Source organism: Podarcis filfolensis (genome assembly GCF_964270895.1).
Source record: "Podarcis filfolensis genome assembly, chromosome: 13".
NCBI lineage: Eukaryota > Metazoa > Chordata > Lepidosauria > Squamata > Lacertidae > Podarcis > Podarcis filfolensis.
In genome coordinates this window covers 2,064,195-2,076,265 of record NC_139615.1, presented here as the reverse complement: position 1 = coordinate 2,076,265, position 12,071 = coordinate 2,064,195, and the positions used below count along the sequence as shown (strand labels likewise).

Here is a 12,071-nt window from a genome sequence, read left to right as displayed (position 1 = left end):
ATAAGACGCCCCCCTATGTAAGCCAACCCCTGTTTTTTGAGCCCAGAATGAAGAAATAAATAATTGCAACGTTTCACGTATAAGACGAGCCCCAATTTTAAGCTTAAGAAATTTTGGGGGGGGGGAATAGAGCGGACGCTCAGGTTGCGAATGTGATCTGTGCGGGGTGCACATTCACGACCCGCGTCTGCGCATGCGCGGGTTGCGATTCGGTGCTTCTGCGCATGCGCGACTGCCGAAACCCGGAAGTAACTCGTTCTGGTATTTCCAGTTTTCGGCAGTCCGCAAACTGAAAAAACGCAATCGGAAGAGGCTGTAACCCGAGGTATGACTGTATAGTCTTATGCACGGGGAAATACAGTGATTCTTCTTATTCAAAAAGTGAACTCCTATTCACGTGGAGGAAGCCTAAAAGGCAATCAACTTGGTCTAAACTAGGGTTACCAGACGTCCCCGGTTCCCGGATTTGCAAATCTGTCCCCGGGAAACGTGGCAGCGGCAGCCTCAGCAGCCCAGAGCTGGCTCTGTCTGGCTTCAGGAACTGCTCGCTGCCGTGGTGCCCGCCATTTTTCTTGCGCCACAGCAGCGAGCAGCTCCTGAAGCCAGACAGAGCCAACTGTGCTACCAGGCTGGCCCCTCCTGGGCAACGGCCAGCCGCCCATGACTCCCGAGCCTCCCCTGATCTGTCAAAACAAAGGGGGCAGGAGATCGGGGAAGGCTCGGGAGTCACGGGCGTGCGGCGTGCCATTGCCTGGTTTTTTTAAAAAACTGCAGATTTATGTTTCATAGGGTGTCAAAGAAGGGCTTTGCACCCTTATACAATATGCATGTGTGCTTGGCCCAAGGGTCTTTTGCCTCATCACCCCCCCTACAGTGGTACCTCGGGTTACAGACACTTCAGGTTACAGACTCCGCTAACCCAGAAATAGTACCTCGGGTTAAGAACTTTGCTTCAGGATGAGAACAGAAATCGTGCTCCGGCGGCACGGCAGCAGCAGGAGGCCCCATTAGCTAAAGTGGGGCTTCAGGTTAAGAACAGTTTCAGGTTAAGAACGGACCTTTGGAACGAATTAAGTACTTAACCCGAGGTACCACTGTACTGACTCAGCTTCAACAAAAAAAAGTGTCCGCGGATTCATTGAAAAAAATCTGGTAACCATAGTCTAAACAAGCTTCCAAATTGCCCCCCTAAAAATCAAATCGCCCCCATGGAGTGTGTGTCCCACGTTGGAAACCACAGCCCTACAGGAATTAAGGCAACAGAACTGGAGCAAACAAGGGACTCGAGACAAAAATGGGTTAAGGACCCTGGGGTGGGAGTTTTAGGGACCCTCCCTTGGGGTGGGGGTTTGGAGGGGGAAGGGGGTTCCCAAAAGAGCTGTCAACCTTCCCTTTTTTAGCGTGAAATTCCCTTATTCCAGCGCCGTTTCCCGCTGCTGTCCCAGATTGTTAGATATCCCATAGACTGTCCCCGGGACAGGTGAGGCTGCTGATCCCTTATCTTCAAATCTGAAAGTTGACAGCTATGGTCCCCACTACCTGGCTCCCGTTCCCGTACCCCACAGGAGCCCCAGTCCCAGCCCCCCTTTCCCTCCACCCCGGGAGGCCCAGGGCTCGCCCCCCGCCAGGCCTCTCACCCAGGATGCTGGGGTCCGCGTGAAGCATCATCGAGCGCCTCTTGATCTTGGCGGCTTGGCTGTTCTCGAAGGAGGGGGCCTTGGGGCTGTGGTTGGACTGGAAGAGGGACTGCAGGCTGCTGGAGGACAGCCAGGCTTCCTGCAAGGAACACAAAATAATAATAATAATAATAATAATAATAATAATAATAATAATAATAATAATAATAATTTATACCCCGCCCATCTGGCTGAGTTTCCCCAGCCACTCTGGGTGGCTCCCACTCAAGTGTTAAAAACATTGCTAAATATTAAAAACTTCCCTGAACAGGGCTGCCTTCAGATGTCTTTTAAGGATAGGATAGCTGCTTATTTCCTTGACATCTGGTGGGAGGGTGTTCCACAGGGTGGGCGCCACCACCGAGAAGGTCCTCTGTCTGGTTCCCTGCAACCTCACTTCTCGCAGGGAGGGAACCGCCAGAAGGCCCTCGGTGCTGGATCTCAGTGTCCGGGCTGAACGATGGGGGTGGAGACGCTCCTTCAGGTATACAAAAGGACATGGCTTGAAGGGAGACCAGACAAAAACGCCCAGGGCGCAAAGCCAGGCCCTTGGCTGATTTAACACTCTGGGTCCTTTTAACGGTGGTCGTAGGAGGGGCTTTTGTTTTTGCCGCTCTTTTTATTGTGCATTTTGCGTTCTTACGTTGTGGATCACCCGGTGATCTTCAGGTGAAGGAGTGAGGAGTAACTGACAGGTTTCAGTGCAGGAAGGCGAGAGCCAGACCACTGGGGCACCCTATCAGCCGAGACTTTAATATATTATATATGTAAAATTGAGTAAGGCTCACTTCCTTTTGCTCCTCACAAGGGCTACTGGACACACCCTCTTTTTCAGGATTAAAATATCTGTCTGGGAGGATTTTTAAAATCTGGCAAAATGTCCGGGTTTTTCTGTTTGGTTTTTTTGTCTACAGTAACCCAAGAAAATTTTGCTAGTGACTCAGATCTAAGGCGCCCGGCTAAGCTAGTCTGTAGCAGAGAATCACAACAGAGCAGCATCTTAAACTCCCTACCTACTGTATAAATCCCTTCTCTTGCGGCTGAACTAAAAGGACTCTGGCTCAACTACAAGATCTTGGAGGAGGAGGAGCCTGGGAGGGCGAGAGTTAAGGGGAGCCCAGACATACGTTAACCAGTTTAATAAATTCTTCTGTGTGCGCTGATGTGAGCCCAAATACTTTCATGTGGCAAGTGAGGGAGCAATATGTATTATTATTATTATTATTATTATTATTATTATTATTATTATTATTTTGTTGTTGACAGTTAAGAACGTTGCTACTAGCAATATATCAGAGATTCTATATCCTATATACCGTATTTTTCGCTCCATAAGATGCACCTAGTTTTTAGAGGAGGAAAACAAGAAAAAAAATTCTGAACGAAACAGTGGATGTATGATTTTTGTGATTCATGCTGTGGCCACAGACATGTGATCTGATGGTGAATTTGGGGTGACCCAATGCAAAAATCCTGAGGATCCATGGGCTTTTACCTCCCCCCTCCCAGGCAGCCTCCTTTATCGCTAGCGTCCCTTATCTCTCTCCCTGATCGGCAAACCATCAGCGGCTTTGTTTCAACACCCACTTCCCTCTTTCAAAAAAAGAAGCATGATCTGCTTTTCGCCCCTGGGCAATTTGGCTCCAGGGACCACACATTTGCTTCGTAAGACGCACAGACATTTCCCCTAACTTTTCAGGAAGAAAAAGGTGCGTCTTATGGGGCGAAAAATACGGTATTTAAAACGAGCGTCGGCGGTGATCTGCAATTAAGCAGAAGTCGGCAAATGCGTCCAGTTTTTTGCTCTTCAAAATATGGCAACCGTACCAAACCTTGCTGTTTTTTGGGAAGCTGCCTGTTCTCAAGTCAAACGTGACCCGGGTTGGACTTCCCTTGCCCTCTTCTGCATATGTTGACAGCTGGGGGTGGGAGATCGATGGCCGGTTCCCGCAACCGAGCGCGGCTCACCTGCTGCTGCTGGCGCTGTTGGCTGGCTCTCTGCTTGGCACGGCGCTCCAGGAACTGCTTCGCGAACTCTTTGGCTTCCACCGTGTCTCCCAGGTAGGAGCGGATGCAGTCGTGGACGTCGTAGGGGGACTCCACCTCCTTCAGGAAGGCCACCACAGTGGGGACTGGGTTGGGGTGGTGTTTTTTGGGGGGGGGAGAGCATGGCGGAAGAGAGAAGAGGAGAAACAGAATATTGCCACATCCTATCGCAGGGGAAAGGGGGAGGCGGGGAAGGGACTCCCATCCTTCCCTACAAAGATGCGTGGAAAGAGGGGGAGAAAATATCAACCCTCCCTCCCAGCTGCAAATGATACCCAATAGAACACAGCAAGGCCTCTCTCTGGGACAGGATGGGTGGAACAAGGGGGAAAAGCCTTGGCTTTTACTTCTATGCGTTTTTCTATGTACAGCGGACGCTCCGGTCGCAAACGTGATCCATGCAGGATGCACGTTCGCAACCTGCTGCATTCGCAACCTGCCGGGTTGTGATTTGGCGCTTCTGCGCATGTGCAAAGTGCAGTTTAGCGCTTCTGCGCATGCGCGACCGCCGAAACCTGGAAGTAAGCCGTACTTCCGGGTTTCGGCAGTCCGCAACCCAAAAAACCCCAACCTGAAGCGGCTGTAGCCTGAAGACTATATACATGCAGTCTTTGGGGGACAGCTGCTTTTTGAAACATGCTTTATTTGTTCCCGTTCATTACAGGTGACTCCCCGTTTACGCAAAATGGGCATAAATTGGGGGGGGGGAGCCCGCCTAACAGTGCTTCCAACTCACGAGGAGACCTTCCCTGGAGCCTGAAGAGGCCCCCCCTTTGGGCTCCAGGGAGGGTCTCCTCGCGAGGCACAGGTGTAACACGGCTTTGCTTAGGCTGCTCGGGTCTCTCCCTCCAAATTTCCAGCTACATTTTTTTTGGGGGGGGGGATTCCTCTTCCATGCGCGAAACAAGGATCCACGCAGCTGCCGTTAAAACCGCCCCCTCCTGCCCCTAACCGTGCTGCTAAAATGTGGCACCCAAAAACAGCTTTTTCGTGGAGCTGGAGGGGACACCGGGGGGTCATCTATCCCAACCCCAGCTGAGGTCCGGGGTTTTCTCGACTGCCTGCCTCTGGGCCTGCGCTACCCTCCTTCCGATCCACCCCGGGGCAGCCTGGGGGGGGGGAGGGGGGCCCCTGTCCTGCTGTCCCTCCTCTTCCTCTTCTCCCCCCTCCCCCTCCCGCCTCCCCCCATACCATCAAGGTTGCTGGATGTATTGAGGGCATGGAGCATTTGCTCACACCACTGCGTGAAACCGTCCTGCGGCTTGTGGATTCCCTGAAGCAGCTTCAGCAGTTTTTCCTCCTCGTCCGTCTTCTTCCGGCTCTGACGACAGGAGGCGTTGTACGTGTCCCTGAAAAGGAGCGAGACCGGGGCGGTGTATGAGCTCGGATCCTGCCCCTCTCCCCTGGCAAAGCCCCACTGTCCGCCCATCCCGCTGCTCACCCCAGGGACGGGCTGCTGCGGCTGTTCTTCAAGCCCAGGCTCCGGGCGAGCGGGCCGGCGTTCTTCATGCTCTCCTCCCAGAGGCTGATGGAGTTGTTCTTCTCGTGGGCCCCCCACAGCGGGCTCGAGTCTGCCCCCCACTGAGACGGGAGGCTGGTCAGACTGTGGCCGCCGTGCTATGGGAGGAAAGGGAGAAGCTTAAACCTGTTTGCAGAAGCCCAAACCCTCCACAGCTGCTGCTGCTGCTGCAGCAATAATAATAATAATAATAATTAATTAATTACTTATAGAATAGAATAGAATTTATTATTTATACCCTGCCCATCTGGGTGGGCAGCCTCCAACAGATATATTAAAATACAGTGGTCTGTTAAACATTAATAGCTTCCCTAAACAGGGCTGCCTTCAGCTGTCTTCTAAAAGTCTGGTAGTTGTTTTTCTCTTTCACATCTGGTTGGAGGGCATTCCGCAGGGAGGGTGCCACCACCGAGAAGGCCCTCTGCCTGGTTCCCTGTAACCTCACTTCTCGCAGGGAGGGAACCGCCAGAAGGCCCTTGGAGCTGGACCTCAGCGTCCGGGCTGAACGATGGGGGTGGAGACGCTCCTTCAGGTCTACTGGGCCTTTGAGGCCGTTTAGGGCTTTCAAGGTCAGCACCAACGCTTTGAATTGTGCTCAGAAACGTACTGGGAGCCAGTGCAGGTCTTTCAAGACCAGTGTTTTGTGGTCTCCCAGTCACCAGTCTAGCGGCCACATTCTAGATTAGTTGTAGTTTCCGGGTCACCTTCAAAGGTAGCCCCACATAGAGCGCATTGCAGTAGTCCAAACAGGAGATAACCAGAGCATGCACCACTCTGGCGAGACAGTCCGCGGGCAGGTAGGGTCTCATCCTGCGTACCAGATGGAGCTGGTAGACCGCTGCCCTGGACACAGAACTGACCTGCACCTCCATGGACAGCTGTGAGTCCAGAATGACTCCCAGGCTGCGCAACTGGTCCTTCAAGGGCACAGTTGCCCCATTCAGGACCAGGGAGTCCCCGACACCTGCCCGCCTCCTGTCCCCCCCAAAAAGGGGCAGGGTGCAAATTTATTATTTTTATTCCTTTAGAATGTTGTGTTATTTTACTGCTGTTAGCTATTCTGAGCCCGGCTTCGGCTGGGGAGGGCAGGATATAAATATAATTTTATTATTATTATTATTTCTTCCTTCGCCTGGCTGGGTCCTCTCAAGCTGCCCCCCCTGGGGGGGAGCAAGGGGAGGGGCTGACTCACGGCTCTCTGCTGCGCCCTCTGCTGCTGTTTCTGCATGTTCCTCTCGGTTTCTTGCTGCAGCTCCAGCAGGGCCTTCATGGAGACGTTCTGCTTGGTCCACAGCGGGTGAGAGTTCTGCTGCTGCTGGATCAGCTTCAGAAGCTCCTGGTGGCGACACTGGGAGAGGGGGGGGAGAGGCGTCAAGAAAGGAGGGCGAGAAGTGAGCCTGGCGCCTGGCAATCCAGGAGGGCCACCCCACCCAAAAACCCGCACCAGAGCAGGGCTCACCTCTTCCCGCAAGGCCCGCACGTCCCCCAATTTCTGGATGTCCGAGATGCTGAAGCTGTTCTGGGTGGAGGAAGAGCTGTTAACGGACTGCTGACCCCATGACGAGGAAGAGGGTAGCTGGAGGAAGAGGAGAGAGGAAATTAACTTATGGTCTCTGTGTGTGGTTTGGGAGCTGCGGTCGGGGGAAAAACAATGCTGTCCAGGGTTGCAAAGACTGCGGAGAGAATAATTGGGTGCCCTCTTCCCACCTTGGATCAAATCTACGCTTCCAGGTGCCATAAGAAAGCGGCAGAGATAGCGCAGGATAGTGCGCACCTCGGAAATGATCTCTTTCAGCTTCTGCCTTCTGGAAGAAGGTCCAGGGTTATAAAGACTAGGACTAGCCGCCTGAGAAACAGTTTCTATCCAAAGGTGATTTTTGGTTTTAAACGCAGTGTAGTCTCTGTGGGAGTATATTGTATTTAATTTTGGGGTATCAGAGTTTTTAGGGGGCTAAACAGGCTGGGATAGCTGGGATAGCAGGCTTGTTGGTTTTTGAATGTCTGATGTAGATTTTTTCAATTTCGTTGTTCTGTATGGGACAATGACAATAAAGATTATCCTATCGTATCGTATCGAAAAACACACACCCGTCTGAAATCCCAGCCACCAGACTTCCAAATTCACTAGATAAGGGTTCCCCAAATTTGGGGTCGCCAAGCTGTTTTTTGGGACTACAATTCCCATCATCCCTGGTCACTGGTCCTCTAGGGATGATGGGAGTTGTAGTTCCAAAAGCAGCTAGGGACTAGATGGTAACGGTTTCATTTATTAGCTACCCTCCTGTCTTAAGGTCCAAGGGCAGGTTACAGCACTGAAAACTATTTAAAACCACAAAAATGAGGCACATTTCAAGTGTTAAAAAAGCCTGGCTTAAGAGTCGAGCTGACAGATCCTACTTCTACTGCAGCTAGGAATCTTGTGAGGAGGAAACGCACCCTTTCAAAAAACTCCTCCAGGGCCTCTCTCTGTTCCCACCCCCTCAAATTTATTTCATAAAATTTATCCTCCCCTTGCATGCAAAAGACAAGCAAGCAAGCCCTCAAATTGGTTTACAAAAAAAAAAAAAAAAGTTAAAAACAATAAAATCACCCATGAGAACAATTAACAATAACTCAGGACTTTCAAAAAGTGACAACGGGTATTTTTGTGGAGCCTGGAACGGTGATGAACTGAATAGGTCGCAGGGGCGCACATGCAGTAAGACTGCTCTCACATTGTCAAAGGGTTTTTGATGCTTTGAATCTGACTCGCCCAAATTCACTGCCTCCTGAATTTCCTGAAGGCCTTTAGGGAGGTGTTCTTATATGCAACGGCCGCAGCTCGGACTTTGGTGGCAAAGGGGTGGAAGGAACAAGGAGCCCCGACAATAACAGACTGGCATTACAAGCTACAACAATCTGCTGAAATGGCGCAGTTCACAAATACCCTGGGAGGCAATTCAAAACAAAAATTGATGGAAAAGTGGGATGGATATAAAACACATGTTCAAAAACACAGTAAAGGTTCACTATCTATGCTAGCATTCGATTGACGTTGGAGTGAGACTGAGTTGAGAAACAAGACTAAGAGCACAAATTGATATAGGAATGTATTAGATAATATGTAAAGAAATATACAGTAATAAGAGTACATTCATTTGTAAAAGAGCTGGAGGAAGAGGGGGGGTGCCGCCTGGGCCGGGGAAGAAGGAGAGCTATCGGGCTGGAGCCCCACCTGCGCATGGGAGGCCGTGCTGGCGTTGGCTGCCCTTGCCTGCTTGCGCCGAAACACCTCCTCCTCCTCGCGGCGCTTCTGCTCCTCCTGGCGCCGTTTCCGCTCGTCCTCATCCCTCTTAGCCCTGAGTTCGGCGCCTCTCCGCTCTTGGAGCTGCGGGGTGGGAAGGGGTTGGACAAGCCGGTTAGGGGGTGAGGAGCCGCCTTGAACAGAACCAGGCGGCCGGGGGTCCCATCGAGCGCAGCGCCACCTGCCCAGAGTGGCCCCAGGGTTGCAGGCGGGGAAGTCTGTCTGAAGGTGACCTGGCCACAGTGATCCATGCGACGGTCACCTCCAGGCTTGACTACTGTAATTCGCTCTACGCGGGGCTGCCCTTGAAGCTGTCCCAGAAACTCCAGCGGGTGCAGAATGCAGCAGCGAGGCTCCTCACTGGGTCCCTGCCATGGGAGCATATTCACCCAGTGCTTTTCCAGCTGCATTGGCTCCCAGTGGAGTGCAGGGTCAGGTTCAAGGTGCTGGTTTTGACCTTTAAAGCCCTTCACAGCCTAGGACCCTCATACCTACGGGACCACCTCTCCCGGTCTGCCCCACGGAGAGCCTCAAGGTCCATAAATAGCAACACCCTAGTGGTCCCGGGCCCTAAGGAAGTCAGATGAGCCTCAACCAGAGCCAGGGCCTTTTCAACACTGGCCCCAGCCTGGTGGAACGCTCTGTCTCATGAGTACAACTTAAAAACAAGATTAAAATACAACATTAAAATATTGAAACTTTATGGAGGGGGCTTGGAAACCGACATTATTAAGGTGCTGTTGGGGATCGGTCCGGGGCACTTTCCGCGTGCAAGGCATATTCCCCGCCACAGAGCCTACGTTGCAGGAAGGCCCCAATTCAACCACACGCACGTCCCAGCCCCGCCACGCGCAACTCACTTTATGTTGCAGTTGAAGTTGTTCTAAGATTGGACCCTGAGTTGAAGAATTAATTGGAATATCCCATAAGCTGGCCTCACCGCCTGGAAAGAGAAAAGAGGGGATTTGAGGCCGTGGGTGGGGAGAAGAGAAGAGGTGTTACCCATATGAAAATCCCCTCGTGTCCAGTGCCCCCCCAACCCTATAAAAAGCAGAATAGTGGTTTGCCCGACCCCGGGAGGTAAAATTCAAAACAGTGGCAATTAATTGCACCTTTACTCAAATCCAACTGAAGCCGCTTCGTTTAATGAATTCAACTGGTCTGTTATTTGACGAGCCTGATCCACTGATACCAGCTTTTTTGTGTCTGGTGGTCATTTAAACCTCCAGCCCCCCCCCAACCTGGCTCTTAGCACACACACCCCAATCCCAAGTTACCCCATTGCCAACTCTGGGAGCCAGGGGTGTAAAGTCAAGCTTTGCCCTGCCGCTCTGCTTACACTTCTACCAGCACTTGCGTTTTTCTCCCAGTGGACTTTGAATGTATTTTGATAAACGTTTCGCAACCGCTGAACTTTAATCTGTGAGCTACGGGGAAATGGAAGACCCACCCACGCCAAGGGTGATTCTGGTTCTACGAACGGGAAAAGAAAGGTGAGGATTGAACGAATGTTGCTCAAAACCACACACACACGCCCTTGACCGAGGCACGTGTAGCTGCTGTTTTGCTCGTGTGCAAGAGACCAACATTAAAACTCCCCAACCCTAATTCTCAAGGATGAGCCCTGTGAGATCCAGAAGCCTGAGCCTCGCTTTTTGAATGCTAGCGGCGAACTGGCTTAAAAGATAAGGAAGTTATCCTGTTTTATTCTCTTTTTTTACTTTCACAAAATTTATACACCGCTTTCTTTCTTTTTTAAGGAGGGGGGAAAAACTCCGGAGAGGTTTACAATAAAACGGGCAAGAAAAAAATAATAGCAACCTGGGACTTTTAAAAATTTAAAGCAACAAGAAGCTTGAAGAGATAAAATTGGAAATATGGAACTATTGTGAGAGACAGGACGGAGATTTGGAGTTGCCTTGTCGTTCAGATCGTGGGGAGTCGTAAAATTAGAATTAAATTCCGAAGACAACTGGGGTTTTTTTTTATTGGATTATGATTTGATATGTTAATCGGATGTTTTTTATTGGAAAATTAATAAACGCTCTAACAACATAAAAATTTAAAGCAACGACAGATTAAAACTTTCTTCCGCTTTCTAAATATCTCCAGCAGTGCCAATTCCACTGACCCAAGTGGCTGAGGGGTGTTTGCAGGATCAGGCCATTCTTAGGTCGTACAATCACCTTGCAAGCCAGCTGAGGAACAATCGCATTTGGGGGGGGGGATAGGGGTGAGTAAGGATTTGAACCCGGAACTACGAGTACGACACTGCGTTCCAAGAACTGTGGCTGGCCTAACGCCAAGGCCCTGCTCTTGGAGCTGCGCAAAAGCACCTCCTCCTTCCTCCTTTCCACTCTTACTATGCCCAGAGGCCCGAGTTGTCACCTGTTTGCGGTGAGGCTGAGGTATGTGTGTCCCACAGGGACCCGGTATCTGGCACAGATATTGATCGGTTCATAGAAGGAATCATTCCCTGCTCCCCGGCTCTGGAAACAAGCAAAGTGGCAAGGTTAGGGGGCAGGGGAGAGACTCAACCGTCTCAGGGCTTCAAAGCAGGATCCGACAAACTCGTGGAGGCCGGGAAGACCAGCCATGGCTGCTAAACCATGGTTGGCTATGCTGCGCCTCCACGGCTGGAAGACAGCAGTGCTTTTGAACAAAACCCAGTTGCTGGAAACCACGCCACTTGTGTGTTTCCCATGGAGGCATCTGGTTATCATCATCATCATCATCATCATCATCACATAGATTTTCTCATACAGCACTTTCTTCCCTAACAGGGAATCAAAGCAGCTTACAGAGAAATAACAGCTAAAAGCATACAGGTGAAACTCGAAAAATTAGAATCTTGTGGAAAAGTTCATTTCTTTCTTTTCTTTTTTTAAAAAGAATTTTATTAGTATTTTCCACACAACATCGACGACACGAAAGATATCAAAAGATAACAATACACAACACACAAAAATCAACATTCGAAAACTAAAAAAGACAACAAAAACAAAACAAAAAAACAAACAAATCCATATCTTACAAGTTGATATTATATATTATGTTTTAAAGTTCATTTATTTCAGTAATTCAACTTAAAAGGTGAAACTAATACATTGGTACTTCGGGTTACATACGCTTCAGGTTACAGACTCCGCTAACCCAGAAATAGTGCTTCAGGTTAAGAACTTTGCTTCAGGATGAGAACAGAAACCTGGTTCCGGCGGCGCAGCGGCGGCAGAAGGCACCATTAGCTAAAGCGGTGCTTCAGGTTAAGAACAGTTTCAGGTTAAGAACAGACCTACGGCACGAATTAAGTACTTAACCCGAGGTACCACTGTATATGAGATAGACTCGTGACATGCAAAGCCAGGTACGTCAAGCCTTTTGTTTGTTATAATTGTGATGATCATGGCGTACAGCTGGTGAAAACCCCAAATTCACAATCTCAGAAATTCAGAATATTAAATGAAATCATTGGGAACATCCAACTTCCTCTGCAATTAACTTTTGAGGCTTTCCCTCCTTATGGAGGGTCTCAGTGATGGCTTTCTGC

The 12,071-nt window shown here is 50.2% G+C and overlaps 2 protein-coding genes across 8 annotated transcripts in view; both read right to left on the bottom strand.

The window, feature by feature from the left end:
* Positions 1–12,071, bottom strand: part of TFR2 (transferrin receptor 2) — a 241,654-nt gene that overhangs the window by 110,350 nt on the left and 119,233 nt on the right. The gene's annotated exons all lie outside the window — the stretch shown is intronic.
* The window catches only part of GIGYF1 (GRB10 interacting GYF protein 1), a 57,633-nt gene that overhangs the window by 6,657 nt on the left and 38,905 nt on the right, over positions 1–12,071 (bottom strand). For 5 of the 7 annotated variants that reach the window (XM_083580811.1, XM_083580809.1, XM_083580813.1 and 2 more), the window contains 9 exons: positions 10,913–11,013; positions 9,385–9,467; positions 8,456–8,608; positions 6,701–6,817; positions 6,434–6,589; positions 5,164–5,339; positions 4,914–5,071; positions 3,645–3,808; positions 1,638–1,776 (listed from right to left, as the gene is read on the bottom strand). In XM_083580811.1, the coding sequence (XP_083436937.1) occupies positions 1,638–1,776; positions 3,645–3,808; positions 4,914–5,071; positions 5,164–5,339; positions 6,434–6,589; positions 6,701–6,817; positions 8,456–8,608; positions 9,385–9,467; positions 10,913–11,013 (1,247 nt within the window). The remainder of the gene's footprint in view (positions 1–1,637; positions 1,777–3,644; positions 3,809–4,913; positions 5,072–5,163; positions 5,340–6,433; positions 6,590–6,700; positions 6,818–8,455; positions 8,609–9,384; positions 9,468–10,912; positions 11,014–12,071) is intronic. The other 2 variants (XM_083580814.1, XM_083580815.1) reach the window with 1 other exon arrangement.